The 20,140-nt window shown below is 35.4% G+C and overlaps 1 protein-coding gene across 1 annotated transcript in view; it reads left to right on the forward strand.

The window, feature by feature from the left end:
* Nucleotides 1-20,140, forward strand: part of LOC138316430 (uncharacterized) — a 37,935-nt gene that overhangs the window by 13,542 nt on the left and 4,253 nt on the right. Inside the window, exons 4-5 of the mRNA XM_069258124.1 lie at nt 4,754-5,043; nt 15,514-15,581. Coding sequence (XP_069114225.1) covers nt 4,754-5,043; nt 15,514-15,581 — 358 coding nt within the window. The remainder of the gene's footprint in view (nt 1-4,753; nt 5,044-15,513; nt 15,582-20,140) is intronic.

A 20,140-nucleotide genomic window follows, 5' to 3' on the forward strand; every position in this document is an offset into this window, starting at 1 on the left:
ACCCCACCCGGTCACATTATAATGACAACGGGCGAACCAGTCGTCCCACTCCCCATATGCTGAGCGCTAAGCAGGAGCAGAAACTACCTTTTTTATAGACTTTGGTGTGTCTCGGCCAGGTGACAGAACCCAGAGCCTTCCTCGCAGGGGCGAACGCTCAACGCAAGGCCAAAAGTGAGGCGGTGCCAAGGGAGGCAATAGGAAAGATAAAGTCAGTTAGGAAGAAGAGAAAAGATAATATCCTAAATATAGTCGCCTTGTACGATCGTGCAATAGGGGCAGCGTAGCTAGTTTGTGCTAACAAGTCGACTTTTAAGACGACTTGTCGAGTTATCTATCTCGGCAAGTCGTGTTAGCTTATCACTACAGACAAATTAAAAAATATCACGGATCTCGACCTGAATTCTCTTTTCGCCCATATATGTCATCTAGATAGTTTAGCCGAGTTGAGTTATAAATAGACACGGACTTCTCGGAACTCCTCGGGTTTTATAATTTAAGTTACACGCTTCATACTGGCGGCAACGTAGTCAGGTAGTGCAGCAAACACGTAAGTACAAATTAAGATGATTTAAAGATAAAGTCAGTTAGGAAGAAGAGAAAAGATAACATCCTAAATTTAGTCGCCTTTTACGATCGTGCAATAGGGGCAGCAGGTACAATTCTAAAGCCCTACCTGCAGGGCCAATTGATATGATGTTCAATACCAAGTATGATTGCGTTTTCAAGAAATTTACATTTAAAAAAGTCTGTTTTCTGTGGTCGAAATGAAGGCTCATTTTCGGTTGCTTGAGTAAAATCAGTTGCTAGGTGGTTTAATTTTGATAATTTTCTAAATAAATCGCCTGTAATGGGACTGTCATCCATATTTATTTATTTAGTTATTATTATTTTTTTTTTTTTGGCATATTTGGCACAGAATCTTCAACATTTTGGCGTAATATATATATCAAAGAAACATAATTTAACAAAGCATGACAATTTATTGACTCGTGCCCTATCCGGGCCTCGAACTCACGATGTGGATGTGGCGCAGTGGTAGAAGGCGCAGATATGTTCGGCTAGGCGATTGGGTGCCGTAGATCGTGAGTTCGGGACCCGAATAGGGCACGAGTCAATGAATTGTCATGTTTTGTTAAATTGTGTTTCTTTGATATTTTATATATATTGATTGAAATACAGAGAAAAAAAACATGCTAAAATCCTTTATAAAGTTAAATCAGGGCAGTTTTAAGATTAATTTCAGACCATTATTTATACATATGTAGTAACACATTACATATGTGCAAGTCAAAATGACATGCATGCAACATTAATAACATTTTGGAGTCTAAATATTTTCAAATAAATCGGGTTTTTTTTTCGAAAAAGGGCAAGCAAACTATCACTATATTTGGCAGTGAACACAATCACGTGATCACTAGTTACCCATAATACAATCCTATATGTCGGCCAGTGGTATGAATGAGGTATCAGCACGTGACTTGTTTTACTATGTTTTACTACAAAAATGCAAATATATACTATAGGTATTTATGAAATTCAATACGGTTCCCGACTTTGGAGGTAAAACCAAGTCCAGGGAGAATCCATAGTGATTTCTTTGACCTGTTATTTACAATTTGTCCTTTTGACTGAGATCTTACATGTAGTTATTTTCTCTGTGTTACATTTTTCTATTCCGAAACCAAAAGTAGGTAAATTTAGAGTTCTACGAATTAAGCCGGGAATAACCGATCGATCTTAGTAGTGCTAGATTGTTTGTTTGTTTGTTTGTTTGATTAATTAACGTCCTATTAACAGACAGGGTCATGTAGAGACGGCCTCCCATGTATGCGGTGTGTTGCGTGTATGTAGGGCGAGGTGCGTGTTTTGGGAGACTGCGGTATATTCATGTTGTTTGTTTGTTTGTTTGATTAATTAACGTCCTATTAATTAGTAGTGCTAGATACGGTTAGTGCGATGGAGTTGGTCATTTCGCATCATATCATTACTGGCCTCAGATTTTCTCGGAATGATATGTAGAGCTATTTTTGACTGGTCACTTCTTTTACTTACCACATAAGAGTCCAGGTCATACAAGTTTTCATGGGTATTAAAATAAAAGTTATAAAAGTACAAAAAATTACAATTAATCTTGTCAATGGTTTCTCGAGTTTCAGGCCGTAGACCTTTTCCTGATACCGCTAACTCTGGTAATAACACTCTATGATAGAAAGCAGCTTAAGCTGTCAATTTTGGTACCGTGTCGTTCGTCCATGAGTCATGATCCCGATAAATGCGTTCAACGTGGATCTGGTTGGGATTTGTTGTTCTCGCCACAAAGTCGATCCATGGCATCTCGAAGATATTTAACTTCTTGGCATTGATAGTAGAAGGGATGAATCGTTTTAAGACGTAATCCATTCCACGAAACCCTAGAAAAAAATCCATGGATATTTTCTAGGCTGCCTCTTGAAACGTCATTGTGTTCTTTGTAAGAGTGTTTTTCACCTTCAAAAGTCTAACACCATACTGTCGGTACTGGCAACTAACCACATGGAATCTGCACTAAATAATGTAATAGCCCCATCGGCTCAGCATTTACGGTGGTCCCCTGTCTGCCATGCATCGAGTGTACGCCTTCACAGTTGATGGCCCTTGGGCTAGTCCATACGCTGAATTATCACTTCCTTTGTAAGGCTTGTAAAGGAATCTCTCCACTATTTATGTTGTTGGAATGTTTGGGTTTCTCCGCTCAAGATTATGTCGTTCCTCTCTCAATGTTTGACTCAAACTTTGCTCCTTTGTCAGGGTCTCGATACGTTTACTTCTGGTATCGTCCACTAATATCTACGTTTTTAGGTACTCACTGCATTTCTGCTCCAATTCTGTAGGTGTAACGTCATCCTGGGGCTGTTCCACTACAGCACCATACGATTTCCGGGCGCGCTTACTGGACCCAACAGAAGTGGACTTCATCTTTCTCTTACGTGCCCCACCTTTCACCCCTTGCTCGGATTTGATGGAAAGACTTCGAAGGTGATGTTTCGCCGTCTTCCTGTAGTGCAAGTTAAAAGTCTGTCCTGATCACTGAGAGTTGCACCTACCAAACACAACTGGAGACCATGCCGGACCACAGGTCTTCCTGAGAGCTCCACCCGCTTGTATCTGTTGTACATTTTCCCTCCGTCGAATTTCATCCTAACCGACATCCAGCTTTCTGCCAGGTTGGTATTGTGATTTCCGATCAGGCGTTTTACTTTAGAGATGCTCATATCTCTGAGGATATTTTTCGTATAATGTGACCGGGTGGGGTGTGTTGCTTGGTGTCTTTGGCGGCATGCTTCAGTGATATAGCACTATAAACTGGACACTAGTTCCACTATACAAGAAGACACAACATGAATATACCGCAGTCTCCCACAACACGCACTTCGCAAAACATACAGGCAACACACCGCATACATGGGAGGCCGTCCTTACAGGACCATAGCTGTTAATAGGATGTTAATTAATAAAACAAACAAACATAATTACACCAGTATGACGTCACTTAAGCAGATAGAGAAGATACCTTTCGGCATAATTACACCAGTATGACGTCACTTAAGCAGATAGAGAAGGATACCTTTCCGGAGCAAAACATATAGGTTTCTTAAAATGATAATTACATCAAAAAATATATACAGATGGCATAGGATGAGGTTACAACACAAAACGTATACAAGATTTCCTGCGTAATACATGTATATGATAACAACGGAGAGTCATTCCCCTGTTTTGCGTAGTGATAGTCAACTACCGCGCGGTATTTAGGACGACGGTGGGAAACATAAGACGACCCGCGTTATGAAAATTAACATTTTATTTATTTTAATCAAATTGTACAAAAGGTGATGATACGTGTAGTATTAACGGAAAGTTAATAACTTTTGCGACTCTACAAAATTATCGATCTCGTTTTACATTCTCATTTAAAAAAATAAAAGTCGTTTCGGAAAGGTAGCGGGCCTTTGATATGTTTAATCTTAAATGTATTCATTATTTTTATATTGGATGTAAAAGGGTAAAAGAGGGAGATGTAAAAACAAGTGCTACAAAGTCGACATATCCAGTGATTCATCGACACAATATTTTAATTTATAAGTCAACAATTGATATCTGAAGATATTTTTGGCTGGCTAAATTTCAGGTAGAACGAATATACGTACCCGGCCTACTATACTGTACCTTTCGGCCAAAGACGACACCATTTTCTGTCTAAAAGTCTTTTGAGCTACAATATTGCAGCTCAATTTCAGGGGACTTGGACTTTGTCATTGTTATCAAAGCATTTGATTAAAAAGTAATCAAATGGAATTGGTCTATTTTCACGACAATTTAAACACACTGGGTATGTAAATAGAAACGAAAACCATTTCAATTGCTTTGGAGTTATCACACGATTTTTCCATTTTGAAACATGCATAGAAATGGTATAAAATGCACTCGGGAACTAACTATGCAGTGTTAAATTGTAACGCTACATTGGAGTACATCCGATCCACTGAAGAGCCTACACCAAAAACATGTATGCTTTGAATCAATGAGTCAATAATAATGCAGACGCATTTGATATATCCAATGAATAAGCGTCATGTTTTAATGATCAAGTCTACCATTATGACGAGATATATGTAACGTAACGATTCCTTTACCAAATGTCTCCAGTATCTCCGAAGTGGTACAATGTATGTTCGTATTACATGTTCTAAGTAGAACGGTAACCAACTAGGATGCGGATACACTATATTGTATGTGTTTATTTGTGTTGTTTAAAGTACAGTGTAAATGCTAGTAGTTATTATGCCGCGTTGAATGGGAAAGCAAATGAATCTGATCTGCTGAACTACACTACTGGCGTTATTGAACTACCAACTTGTGCCAAACGATGTGAGACTCCAGAATGCAAGTCTTTTATGTACGATTTTGAAACCAAAGTGTGTAGCACATTTTCCAGCGGGATTTTTTATTTTGATTCATCGGGGACAAACAATCTCAAGCAAAGGTATTTTCAGAAAGGTGAGTCAACTAAATAATAAGAATTGTTTTCGCTTCATCTTTTTAACTGTAGTGTTCTTTTAATAGTTTTCTATTTATAGATTAATATGAAATTTAAAGAAACACAATTTAACAAAGCATGGCAATTTATTGACTGGTGCCATATCCGGGCCTCGAACTCACGATCTACGGCACCCAATCGCCTAGCCAAACATATATACCTGCGCCTTCTACCACTGCGCCACATCCACATCCCCATATTAAATTTTGATTAATATAAAGATATACACGAAGCTTTTTACCAACTGTTTATTGCGGATGTCATTATTGTAAGCAAAAATAAAATACTAGAAAAAGTTAGCGATAATGTTATCTTAAAGAATAGCCATCCTCAGACCAATATGTCCAACTGCTGTCTTCATATAGAGAAGATATTAAGTTATGTTTTACAACATCATGTTATATTTCCTTTGTTCACGATTCACACACTGGTATATTCCTACACGCACACACCCTACCCCTATTCCTGTTTCCTACATATGCACTACCGAAACGTTGCCTTAGATCTAATGTGTACATATTAGGCAAGGCCATGTTTCATTAGCTTGTAAAACGTTCCTACAATTTATCGTACTCTGTAAGCTACGTACGATATGCTTATATGTCGTTGGGCAAAATAAACGGTTGTGTAAACAATAGACATCACACATGTTCATCATTGTTTATACTATAGGTAGAAAATGCACTCCAGTAAGCCAAATTAAGAACCTGCAAACTACATGTAGTTCTATCAGCATGAAATATTTGCAGGTAATGACATATATGAATTTAACATATAACGTGCAAGATAAACAATTATATTGTGTTAAAAATCTTCTGCTGGACTTTATAAATGACTGCACAAGTTAATACATGACAATTTACATGTATTCCAAAACAAGTTTTCATTTCCATAAAGTAAAAAAATTTAAATTCACTTTTATATTGAGGTCATTTAAAAAATTGGAGCATATTTGTTCCAGTACAGCTGAAATGCGTTCAAGCGTCCGGAAACTTTCGGGATCGTTCAAACCAAATCACGTGAATAGTTTCAACCAGTTCATTTTCGGCTCGGAATAGCGTCAGTCAAACTGTGGGCGGGGGGGAGTTTAGTAACAGCGATAGTCTAATGAGGGCAGAGTTCACCTGTTATAGTTGTTTACACATTCAAAAACTTACACAATTTCAATCATTAATACCGCAACAATTTGGTATCAAAAATTTTAAAATAGAAGCATAATTAACATGCATGTATGTAATCATGATTACATGTAGCATTATAGCCATAGTCACAGCTAGGTTAAAGTGAGTAAAATTTGGTATTTGGTATCTTAACTTTACAATACTACATGTATCTTATTGAAATCACAGGAGCCAGAGAGTCGGTTACAAAATGTACTTTATACATTACATATATACATGTAATATATATAGAATGCATTCCAAACGTCAAATTAGCTTTCTTGAACTACAATAAGATGTGTTTTTAGCACAACTTATCCATAGGTTTGAATACATATTTACAAGCACACTTTTTTAAACATCACAAATTACACATTCATACAGCTAGCAATGCATAATTAGTGGTGAGATGTCTTCTTCCGGATGAAACATCTTCATTAGGCCAAAAAAGTCTGTTTAGGTTACCCGACCGACCCTATTTTTTGTACCTAAAAGGATACTCCTATTAATAGTTTAACTCTATGCCAATCATGAGCTGTTACATGCAATACTTCTTCTACTTAGTCAAATCTCCAATTATTCATATTGTTAAATAAAGAGTCAAGAGTGAAAGACACTAATGTTTAATCATTTTATTAATAAATAGGAGCCACATGTGTTTAGTAAACAGCTCGCTATTGCATCTGAACTTGACAGAAAATATTTATATAAAAAGAATCCCTACCTACCGGCCGTATTTTTTTTTTTTTTTTGCCAAATGTAACCCTAAACAGATATATTTTGGTCTTATACATGTTACAATGTATTATACAGCTACAACCGTGTATGTTTCCAGGGAACGTTTTACGAAGCTGTCAAGATATAGTGTTGTTGTCTTTGATGATCATATATGGTACGATTGACTTAAAAACATGTTTGAAACCTTTTTATCTAGAGATGTATGCTAACAAATCTTTTGGTACAAAGATGTGATCGAGTCAAATCGGTAGATCCCTTTGAAGTCAACATTGTTTTGCGCTACACCACATGGAGTCTAAACCAATCGAGGCAACTTTCCAGAGTTTTCATTGGCTGTCGTTACAGAATGTTACAACATTTAAGGGAGGAGTCTAATCCGGACGCTTGAACGCAGTTCACTGTAGCATAACTCTGACATTCAAAAAAGAAATGGTTACCATTTTCACAAATGTAGCCACAGTTTATTCAAGTAGAGTCTGGTGCCAAATGTACACAGAAATGGTCATCTTTGAGAAAACTACACTGACGTCTTAATTTAGTATGGAAAGTATTAAGATTTCTTTCCCAATGATTAAAGTAATTCTTTAAGTAGTAGGGAAGAAGGATTTCGTTAATGTGGTAATGAAGTTTAATTTTCATTGTTTCTTAAAATGTAAGGATTATTATATAGCCAACTGAAGGAGGTAATAAGTTTGATATATATCTTTGAGTCATATTAAGGTTTATCTTGTACAGATATTGAATTTTTACCTCTTTTGTCTGAAAGGTATGGTGGCTGAGTTCGGCCATGTCGCACTGTTGCATTGGAGACCCCGCCAAGCGAAGAGCAACAACGTTAACGCGCCAAGCGAAGAGCGACAATGCACCCTGTGACAGTGCAACAATGCGCAAAGCAAAGAGCGACAATATGCCAGTGCGACAGAAAATGCTGTCGCATTGACGGGATAATTTTGTCGCATGGCGGGGTCATTTTGTCGTATGGCGCACTGTCGCTCTGTGCATTGTCGGACTTCGCTTCGCGGGGTCGCCAATGCGACAATGCTATAAGGCCGAAATCAGTCACCGTAGAAAGAGGTTCCAATTCTGTTTCAAAATATAAAGATTCATTTAAGGATTAACTTGAAAATATTATGTCTATGTTATGGAGATATAACAAAAAAATCTGAGTGTACTATGAATTAAACCGCGAAGTTAATCCATATAATTCAGTTTACTAATGATAACCTATTCAGAATTCTCATTTTGGGACTTTTTTGTCCAAGAAATCATTACGCCGCTGTCTCAGCCAATCAAAATCAACGTTACAAATGAAGACACCATCTTTTCCTTTATGGGCTGATTAAGTAAATTTTTAAGCCAATGAAAATGCACGTTACAAGTAAATTGAATTATTTCTTGAATATGGTTAGCCAGCTATGATCTAACTTTTCTGAATCAGCTTGAGAGCATCCGGCCCAAACTTCACAGTCTGAAATCAAATATAACAGTAGCTCTGCTGCCTAGTATTCTTTTATGTGTCAAAATGTGTACAGTACTTTCCAATATGGTACATCGTTTAATCCCATCGATTGCAGTGCATATTTTTTTCTTTTATGTATTGAGTCATATAATAAACCATTCGTTTCATATTACTAGGTACTTTTGAAAACAGTCAAAGCATGGACCTCGGTAATAGGGACGTCTATGAAACTGTTGCGCTTGACCTCCTGCTTCGAGCAACAGTTCCCTAGGTTTCCGCTTGTATATCAGGCAAATATCTTATTCCCTTAGTACAGGTACATAAAATAATTGCAAATATTCGCACGCCAACGCTTGCCGGCCCTTATTTTGTTTTCACAATAAATCATTTTCATACGTTTTAGGGGTCGGAAAAAAACCACACAAAACAATGGGCATCAAACCTTTGTATGCAATATTATCATTATCATATAAAAAAAAACTTCGGAGACTGCTCTAAGGAAATATGTTTAAATTAATTTGACCATTTACTCTATGAAAAGTACTTGATTCCATGATGTCTTTGAGTTCAGAAAAAGGAATTTTTAATTTTGAAATTAAACTCATTTTGACCCTTTTAATTATGCCCTCAGTTCTGACATGTATGTCTAATTTCTTATGGAAATTACCTACATAAACTATATTCAGAAGTAAAAATTACCCCCTCCCAAGAGAAAAATATGTGCCGATAGCCATGATTCACAATTTTTTGCAAAGGAGCAAAGGTTCTTAAGACCGTTTAAATTAAGATGACCCCCCCTCCTCTGCTCCGCTTCGCCCCCTGGGGGGTCTTTGATGAGCTTTAGGCTGTAAAAGGTCTGTGTGAAAATACATAGAATTTGCTTCAGTGGTTTTGAAGAAGCTTAGAGTATAACAAAAAAGGTTTACGTTACATTTTTTGGGGTAGGGAAAATATTTTTTGATTTTCAAAAATTAAAAGTAGAATTTGGTCACAAAGTTTGACCCAATTTCTTCACATACACAAGATTGATGTGTTAAAAACAAAATGTAATGGGAAAAATATAATTTTATTCATTTGAGAGCATTTTTGCAAAAAAAATCAATTCTGAAGTGCGGAAATGAATTTTTGATGCTAATTTGTCCCTTAATGTTCTTTTCAGCGGCATTAAATTTAATATTTAGGGTTCCTGTGACATAAGTTGTTCAATACATAATAATGTTGTTATTAAATATCATATTTATCATTTTTTTAGGAGGTAATGCAGAATTTTGTATCAGATTCAGCTGTTAAATGTTGATGACGTCATAAAAATCCACAGTCGCAGGGTTTGGAGACAAGGCATACATTTTCTGCAATACTGACAGATGTATAATAGATTACACATAGTCGCTAACTTTCCTCAGAAAATGCACACGGATTTCCCTAAGGCCCCAGACTATTTGGATCTTTTTATTCTTCTGTTTTATTTGCAAGTCTAAAAGCTCATAAAAAAAAGTATGAAAAGCCGTACGAAAAAAACAACTGTACAAACACATCTCGATATGGCTATATGACTGTAGACGCCTGACGCCACTAAGAAGAATAATAAATTACAAATCCATTTATTATTAACAATGACATTGAACAACAACAGGCGGAGTTGGAATCTTCGTAAAAACATTCCCCTTCAAATGGAATCGATTGACAATGCTTTAAGCATATTTATGATATATATTGCCCTCCAAAAGTTCTGTTACATATGTCAAAATTAGCTGACAGTTTTTTTCTACAAATCTTTAAATAATTGGCACGGATGCCTGTATAAACAAAGTTGACATATTTATTTTTTTAATATTATTTTTATATTAATTGTACTTTATGTATATTTGTAAAAATGCACATGTAACACAAATTGTGGAGGGCAGTGTACACATTGTATATTACTTTGTGGAATGATGATCTGGGAAGATATATGTTTTTATCTTTTTGTCTGGCGAGGATAACAGAAAGAGCTTACCTTTTTCTTATCCAAGCTAAATGTTATAAAATTGTGCCACAAAATTGGTAATAAGAAAATATTAATCTTTCATTGTACATAAAGATTTTAAGTAAATACAACACTCCACATTAATAATGATTTAAATGATGAAAATCGTTCAAACAGGTATGATTCACCGTACATAACTGCTACAATTATCTCTCCGTGGGTTAAAATTATTCTTTACAGATTCTTCCATCTTATTTTCAGATTTTTAAACTAAAAATAGACAGGCTTAACAATAGCAACGCCTAGAAACTTTAGATATAAATTATATTGAATAATAAAATTAACAGTTATTAATGTAATAATTTTGTTATACATGTATTTAAGATAATGTTTAAATATATCTTTTAACAATTGATTTTTTGAAATTGTTATAATGTTTTTAATTGAAATCATTAGTAGTTTTGGAAAAAATGAAAATGGTGACAGATAAACACACCAGTGACGTTTGTAGAGTTTATCATAGTGACAGATACACACATCAGTGACGTTTGTAGAGTTTATCATAGTGACAGATAAACACACCAGTGACGTTTGTAGAGTTTATCATAGTGACAGATAAACACACCAGTGACGTTTGTAGAGTTTATCATAGTGACAGATACACACATCAGTGACGTTTGTAGGGTTTACCATGGTGAGAGATAAACACACCAGTGACGTTTGTAGAGTTTATCATAGTGACAGATACAACACATCAGTGACGTTTGTAGAGTTTAGCATGGTGACAGATAAACACATCAGTGACGTTTGTAGAGTTTATCATAGTGACAGATACACACATCAGTGACGTTTGTAGAGTTTATCATAGTGACAGATAAACACATCTGTGACGTTTGTAGAGTTTAGCATGGTGACAGATAAACACATCGATGACATGTGTAGAGTTTTACCATGGTGACAGATAAACACATCAGTGACGTGTGTAGAGTTTAACATGGCGATAGATATTCACATCTGTGTCGTTTGTAGAGTTTAGCATGGTGACAGATAAACACATCAGTGCCGTTTGTAGAGTTTAACATGGTGAGAGATAAGCACATCAGTGACGTTTGTAGAGTTTACCATGGTGACAGATAAACACATCGATGACATGTGTAGAGTTTACCATGGTGACAGATAAACACATCAGTGACGTGTGTAGAGTTTAACATGGCGATAGATATTCACATCTGTGTCGTTTGTAGAGTTTAGCATGGTGACAGATAAACACATCAGTGTCGTTTGTAGAGTTTAACATGGTGACAGATAAACACATCAGTGGCGTTTGTAGAGTTTAGCATGGTGACAGAGAAAAACATCAGTGGCGTTTGTAGAGTTTAACATGGCGATAGATAAACACATCAGTGACGTTTGTAGAGTTTAGCATGGTGACAGATAAACACATCAGTGGCGTTTGTAGAGTTTAGCATGGTGACAGATAAAACATCTGTGGCGTTTGAAGAGTTTACCATGGTGACAGATAAAACATCTGTGACGTTTGTAGAGTTTAACATGGCGATAGATAAACACATCAGTGACGTTTGTAGAGTTTAGCATGGTGACAGATAAACACATCAGTGACGTTTGTAGAGTTTTACCATGGTGACAGATAAACACATCAGTGACGTTTGTAGAGTTTAACATGGCGATAGATAAACACATCAGTGGCGTTTGTAGAGTTTAGCATGGTGACAGATAAACACATCAGTGACGTTTGTAGAGTTTAACTTGGGATAGATAAACACATCAGTGGCGTTTGTAGAGTTTAGCATGGTGACAGATAAACACATCTGTGGCGTTTGAAGAGTTTACCATTGTGACAGATAAATACATCTGTGACGTTTGTAGAGTTTATCATAGTGACAAATAAACACATCAGTGACGTTTGTAGAGTTTACTATGGTGACAGATAAACATATCTGTGACGTTTGTAGAGTTTAGCATGGTGACAGATAAACATATCTGTGACGTTTGTAGAGTTTACATGGTGACAGATAAACACATCGTGACGTTTGTAGTGCTACGCATGGTGACAGATAAACACATCAGTGACGTTTGTAGAGTTTAGCATGGTGACAGATAAACACATCAGTGACGTTTGTAGAGTTTATCATAGTGACAGATAAACACATCAGTGACGTTTGTAGAGTTTATCATGGTGACAGATAAACACATCAGTGACGTTTGTAGAGTTTAGCATGGTGACAGATAAACACATCAGTGACGTTTGTAGAGTTTAGCATGGTGACAGATAAACACATCAGTGACGTTTGTAGAGTTTAGCATGGTGACAGATAAACACATCAGTGACGTTTGTAGAGTTTAGCATGGTGACAGATAAACACATCAGTGACGTTTGTAGAGTTTAGCATGGTGACAGATAAACACATCAGTGACGTTTGTAGAGTTTAGCATGGTGACAGATAAACACATCTGTGACGTTTGTAGAGTTTAGCATGGTGACAGATAAACATATCTTTGTCGTTTGTAGAGTTCAGCATGATAAGAGATAAACACACTAGTGCCCTTTATAGAGTTCAGTATTTATCAGTACATTATGAATTATTTTAAAACTTACTTTAACAAATATAGATATTTTCAACATGTACAAAATTACATCAGCAGTTTGAATCTATCTGCTTTTTAGTTTCTTAAAATGCCTGCGCAAGAATTAAATAAATGGTTATGATGATACAAAATAGCTCAAAATTGATATGATTGACCAACGTTGAATGGTCCTATTCAAATCTATGCTAAAAGTAATGTTTGATGAATCTAATCACAACCTGATTTTGGTTTTGGTTACATACCGGCTATTAGCGTTTACTTATCCAAAAATAATCATTTTCTATTGCAATATTTTCTAAGTGAAGCCTAAGTTACTCAATTAAGTGTACAATATCTATTGATTGCAAGACAAAATCGTACCATAAATAATTTGATACGCAAGTTTGACGGTAGTGCCGTCATGCTTAAATTACGAAACAGTTATATCATTAAAATTATTAATGAGTGACATCGATAATCTTTCTCATGCGTCGAACGTTCTACCGTGAATGTCTCTCATGAAGTATGGTTTGGTTTTGTGAAAGATCAGTGTGATGACAATGCGGATAAATTGTATTTCATTTATATTTCTTTTGTGGTTCATGCTACAAATTGACCCGAAGTAGTTATTATGAATATTTAATGGAAACACAAGCTATACTGATCTAATAATTAGTAATAAACTAATAACATGTACTTCACATTTTGAGAATCAAGAATGCCAGTCTTTTAAAGTTGTAATTCATGTAATTTTCATCATCGCAAACTGTCATAAAACAAACAATGTGTGAATATGGATGCTTATATATGATAGTTCAGATCCATAAAAGCACCAATATACTATTGATGTAGTGGTAAATGTCGCATGAAATATCACACGTTTTGAAAGAACCTTCACAGTCTACGCCATGTTTCAAACTTTCGGGTAATATCGGAAAACCGAGTTGCAATCACGTGACCGACATCGGCGATACCCGCAGCGATAGTAACCCCCCAGAGTCGTACAATTTTGTATCACGTGGCCAACATCGGCAATACTCGTACAGATCGGAACAGTTCGGAGACTTCCGAGCTATTTTAAACGTGTACACGTTAAAAATCAGTATTTAAACTTGATTGTTTAATAATTTCGCTAATACGAATTTCACAAATCTCGGTAAATATGGAAAGTTTAAAACTTAGAGAGGCAGGGAAAAATATGTAGAACACTTTAAATATCTTTTCTATGCCAAAAATAGTCACAGACCCTACAACTTTAAGTACAATACTGACACATAGGTGTGTTGTGCCTTTTCACGTTTTAATTATATTTTATCTGTAGCCACAAACATATATTAATGAAAGATATTTCTATAAATGTAAGAAGAAACTATAACTGTAAGCCAATGGTTGACTAATACCACGCTATTCATCATTTGAGAACATAGTAACAAAATTACGTGCCATGTTTTAAGTAAGACCAATATTAAACAAAATGGCATATTTGTAGCATATAATTATGTTACATATATTGACAAAGTTTGAAAATGTTACCGAAATAGATGCTTGAAGGCATATCATGAAATTATGCATGATTATATTCAATGGCCATAGCTTACCCTAAGTCAAATTTTATAACGTATCATTTTTTATCTCATATGATATATGAGATATTTTATATATATATAACTTCTTAAAAAATAACTTGTATTTAAGAAGATCATTGCTCCATAACGACAACTTGACGTGCCATCGAAATTACAAAATGTCTCAAAATGTTTAGGCCTGAATTTTGAAGATGATGATTTTCTTATATTAACGCGCCCCATAGAATATATTCTTAGAGGAATTGCTCCATACAAGCATGGTTAACATAAAAGCGCAATCCAATCCCTATAACAAACATACATACACGGGAGAACAAAATAACAAAAAACATATATAAATAGATAGATAAAAATAACAATAACACACACACACACACACACACACACACACACACCCACACACACACACACACACACACACAACAAAACAATTAGGACATAAGTAACAAGAGACAATGTTGGCCAGTAATGTCAGTTAACTATACGAAAAACAAACGTTTGATTTTAATTTATATTTTTCATAACTGTAACCATTCGTTTATTCGAGTAGTTATCTGAAATTCATATCTGTAGTCAATGGTCGAAATAAGACTTTGAAGTGCCTTTAACTCAAATTTGATATGTTTTTTTTTTAAAACTGGTGAGGTTAAGATTAATTTCCAAGCATTTGCTTTTATATATGTAGTGTTATATTGTCAATAAAATTACATTGTGTATGTGGCCTCCGTATAGCTAGGTGGTAGGGACAGAACGGGTTGTGGCGGACAGTGATAACACTAGAACTATGATAAATTATGATCCGTCATTCATGGCGGGGTATAAAACTAACCATGGAAATAGACTCAAACATTCCGTAAGATGAAGCGGCCTCCGCTACATTAATGACTACTACAGTATAAACGACCCTTGTTGAAATGAGTATGTTTATTTTTCAGAATGCTCTCCTATTAATGTATATGGAAAAGTGGCGAAATGTGATATCTACAAATCAAAAAGTTGGACGGTATGTATATTATGTAATGCAATAGTTTCAACCGTATGGAGTTACCGAAAAATACCAGTTACGTAATTTAAAAGCCAAAAAGGTCACAGTACAGATACGCAATACCCATTTGGAAACCAGCTTTACTTGTTAGCTTGCCCTGTCCATATATATACATAAATATTTACATCCCTCGATACACTTATATCAAGGCACAACGAATTTTTGTTACGGTCTTAATGGCCAGATTCAACCTTTGGGCTAAAAATCCTCCCGCGGGACGCGGTTTTAGCTCCAAACTCGAGATATATCTGCATCTATTTTTTGTAGTAAAAACGTAGTAAAAAAAAGTCACGTGCTTATACCTCATTCATGCCATTGGCCGGAATATACAATTGTATTATGGGTAACTAGTGATCACGTGATTGTGTGTTTACTTCCAAATATGGTAATAGTTTGCTTGCCATTTCTTCGGAGAAATTGATTTATTTGAAAATATTTAGACTCCAAAATGTTATTAATATTGCATGCATATCATTTTGACTTGCACATATGTATTATTTTACTATAAATAATGATCTGAAATGAGTTATAAAACTGTCATTTCCACGTTTTGTAAATAAATGATATAATGCGAATTGACCAATTCAATAGGTCTAACCGTCTAATCTAGGATCAGCGAAGATCGGCTACTCCCGGCTAAATTCGTAGAATTCTAAATTTATATTTATATATATTATTACCTGCTTTAGGTTTCAGAACATATATATACATGTACATATAACACAGAGAAAATAAGATCTTCATCAAAAGGCCTAATTATGTATAAATACCAGGTCAGAGAAATCACTCTATTTGGAAGTAAACACACACTCATGTGATCACTAGTTACCCACTAATACAATTCCATATTTATTTCGGCCAATGGCATGAATGAGGTATAATCACGTGACTTGTTTTACTACGTTTGACTACAAAGAACGCGTGTTTTGTGCCATTATTGGGAAAATCCCCGCGGATCGTGGTTTCATTTCCACCATTTGAAACAGAAGGCTTAGAGTAGACTTTGATTGTGAAACATTGATAAATTGAAGATTACATGTTGTGCCATGGCAGATGTCAAAGTTCATGTATATATTCTCGACAATTACTTGAAACATCATCTAATAAATTTGTGTTGAAATTATAATTGATGTTGACCAGGAAATATACCAGTCTAAATTTTGGTTGAATAATGCATGGAAAGTGAATTATTCAAACACTCTGGATATCGAATTTTTAATCATTAATTTCTTTTGAACTCGGGACTTTTTGGGTGTGTAATTAGGGGAAAGTTGATAACTTTTTATAATATATGTACCCTAATTTTCTTTTGTTGATTTACGGACCCTGAAAGATACGGATTGTGCGGCTTTAACTTTTCCACTTTGTGGAAAATCCTTCAAATCGGATTTATCTCCCTTGATTAAAATGACAAACCATGTACCTTTGCTATGTTATAAAGTTTTTTTTCATTTTTTTTTTAAATTCAATAATGAATGCAGATCAAATATATTAATCAAATATGTGTATTAATTAATTTGAAACATGTTTGTTTTGCTGAAAATTTACAAAAAAAAATAATAATATCAATACAAAATATTCATAATTGTAATTTGATTGTTGTTGTTTTTGTACTTGCTGTAAAATGAGAAAAACCGTGTTGTGGAGAAGAAGTTTGTTAAAATTTGAATTTCTTACAAATGGATGAGAGTTGAGAATGTCTAACAGTCACCTGAATTCCGATATGCACAGTTATGAATAATGTTTTGCTTTTAAACAAACAAATAAATATGTCTCCTATATAAACTATGGTAAAGACCCTATCCCCTGGGGAAAATTCCGAGACCCCAGGGCCATGAAATTCACAATATTGGTAGAGGGCCTTGAGACCTGCCATGTAAGCACATAAGCCCGTGTTTCTTAGTATATGTGAACATACGTATTAGATTCCCAAAAAGTTAAGTGGGCTATGCGGAAGCTTATAACTATTTGTTTGAAAATAATATGGAAAATAAACTATGATATGATAGTATTGCTAACAATTTCAAATGGTGGAAATGAAACCACGATCCGCGGAGGATTTTCCCCATAATAGTACAAAACACGCGTTCTTTGTAGTAAAACGTAGTAAAACAAGTCACGTGATTATACCTCATTCATGCCATTGGCCGAAATAAATATGGAATTGTTTAGTGGGTAACTAGTGATCACATGAGTGTGTGTTTACTTCCAAATAGAGTGATTTCTCTGACCTGGTATTTATACATACTTTGGCCTTATTTTCTCTGTGTTATATGTGTATGTTCTGAGCCCTAAAGCAGGTAATAATATATATAAATATAAATTTAGAATTCCACGAATTTAGCCGGGAGTAGCCGATCTTCGCTGATTTTAGATTAGACGGTTAGACCTATTGATTTGGTCAATTCGTATTATATCATTTATTTCCAAAACGTGAAAATAGCAGTTTTACAACTCATTTCAGTTCATTATTTATAGTAAAACAGTGCATATGTGCAAGTCAAATGATAAGCATGCAATATTAATAATATTTTGGAGTCTAAATATTTTCAAATAAATCAATTTCTCCGAAGAAATGGCAAGCAAACTATCACCATATTTGGAAGTAAACACAAAATCACGTGATCACTAGTTACCCATAATACAATTGTATATTCCGGCCAATGGCATGAATGAGGTATAAGCACGTGACTTTTTTTTACTACGTTTGACTACAAAGAACGCATGTTTTTACTACGAAAAATAGATGCAGATGTATCGCGAGTTGGGAGTTTAAAACCGCGTCCCTGGAGGATTTTTAGCCCAAAGTTTGAATCTGACCATTAAGACCGTAACAAAAATTCGTTGTGCCTTTATATAAGTGTATCGAGGCAGAGATTTAAATAACATTTAAATCTCTGATCGAGGGATGTAAATATTTATGTAGGCCAAGCTAACAAGTAAAGCTGGTTTCCCAACGTGTATTGTGTACCTGTACTGTGACCTTTATGGCTTTTAAATTACGTAACTGGTTTTTTTCGGGATTCACAAGAAAATACAACATAAAAAAATCTTTTTATTTTATTTTATTTTTTTATTTTTATTTTCATTCATTCTTTTAATATAGTATAGTACGATATGTACTACATGGACTTGGTACGAATGCCAATCAACAAAACACACACACAGCTTTGAAACGAATTTTCTACCCACGGTTATAAATATTAATAATTCGTTGTACACTTCCTTAGCTCTGGCTAACAGCTACGTACACGCAGGCTACAGTTTCATGGCCGGGATGTGCAGGATCACATTTTTTTTTATCAAATGAATAAAAACTTGAATTAACAAAATCAACGTCGATCTCTGCTGTTGGCTTTTGCGTATGGCTTTTGCTGCATATACACAGTGCTCTATGAAAGGGTGGCCTTTGATTTCCACTTTCAAGACCAGATGTCGACATCTTTTAGTTTAGATGTCGACATCACTAACTGACAAGTCGGTGTCACACCCGAGCATAAACACATTAATCGCCGAGTTACCGACTGTCTACATAAATATCTTGGATTCATTATGTGGGCATGTACATGTGGTAAGTCGACATATTCTTCTGTTTATGTCTACATATTCCGATATGATGTCGACTTAATGCCTTAACGATGTCGACATTATTAAGTCGTAAGTCGGCAAATCGATGGCAGAAATATGCCACCATAAAACTGCAATATTTTCTAATTTTCGGATTAACGGGCCTTCGAACTATTAGGCCTTAGCGGTTCAAGTGACCTTAAAATTAATAGATGACGATTACTGCGTACTAATCAGACGGCGTGACCAGACCATTATTACACGATTATCATATAATAAACAAATTATTGAAATTCATAGTTCAGAGAAAAATACTTTGACAACTCTCGGTAAAGAAATTGCTATCAAATTTCTTCATCTAGGTACAAACACATGCACACAATTATTTTCATTAGCAATCCAATATGGCGAGTGTTATTCATTGTTTGCGCATGTGTAACAGGAAGGCGACAAGTCGACAACTCGACAACACGACAAGTCGACAAACGACAAGTCGACAACTCGACAACACGACAAGTCGACATTTTACCGCGACAACACGAGATTCTGTACGCGCTAATTAGCGTGTTTGAAATGTCGACTTGTCGTGTTGTCGACTTGTCGTCTTGTCGTGTTGTCGAATTGTCGCGGTTCGAAAACGCGACTAGTCGACATTTTAACTGTTAAATCTCGGGTTGTCGCAGTTTGAGACCGCGACAACTCGACAAGGCGACAACACGACAAGGCGACAACACAACAACACGAGATGGCCGTAATCAGCCACCATAATAAATCGATACAATACCATACTATGATCTCTCATTTCTCTCTCTGAGTGTCGGGGAAGATATCCAAAATTTATCCAGATAGCTCTTTGAATATGCATGAAAGAAAATGTGTGAATCCGAGTAAAGGATTCTTATAAATGTTTGCAAACAGAATTTATTTCATACCTCGATGAAATTACAGTG

Source organism: Argopecten irradians, chromosome 2, assembly GCF_041381155.1.
Source record: "Argopecten irradians isolate NY chromosome 2, Ai_NY, whole genome shotgun sequence".
NCBI lineage: Eukaryota > Metazoa > Mollusca > Bivalvia > Pectinida > Pectinidae > Argopecten > Argopecten irradians.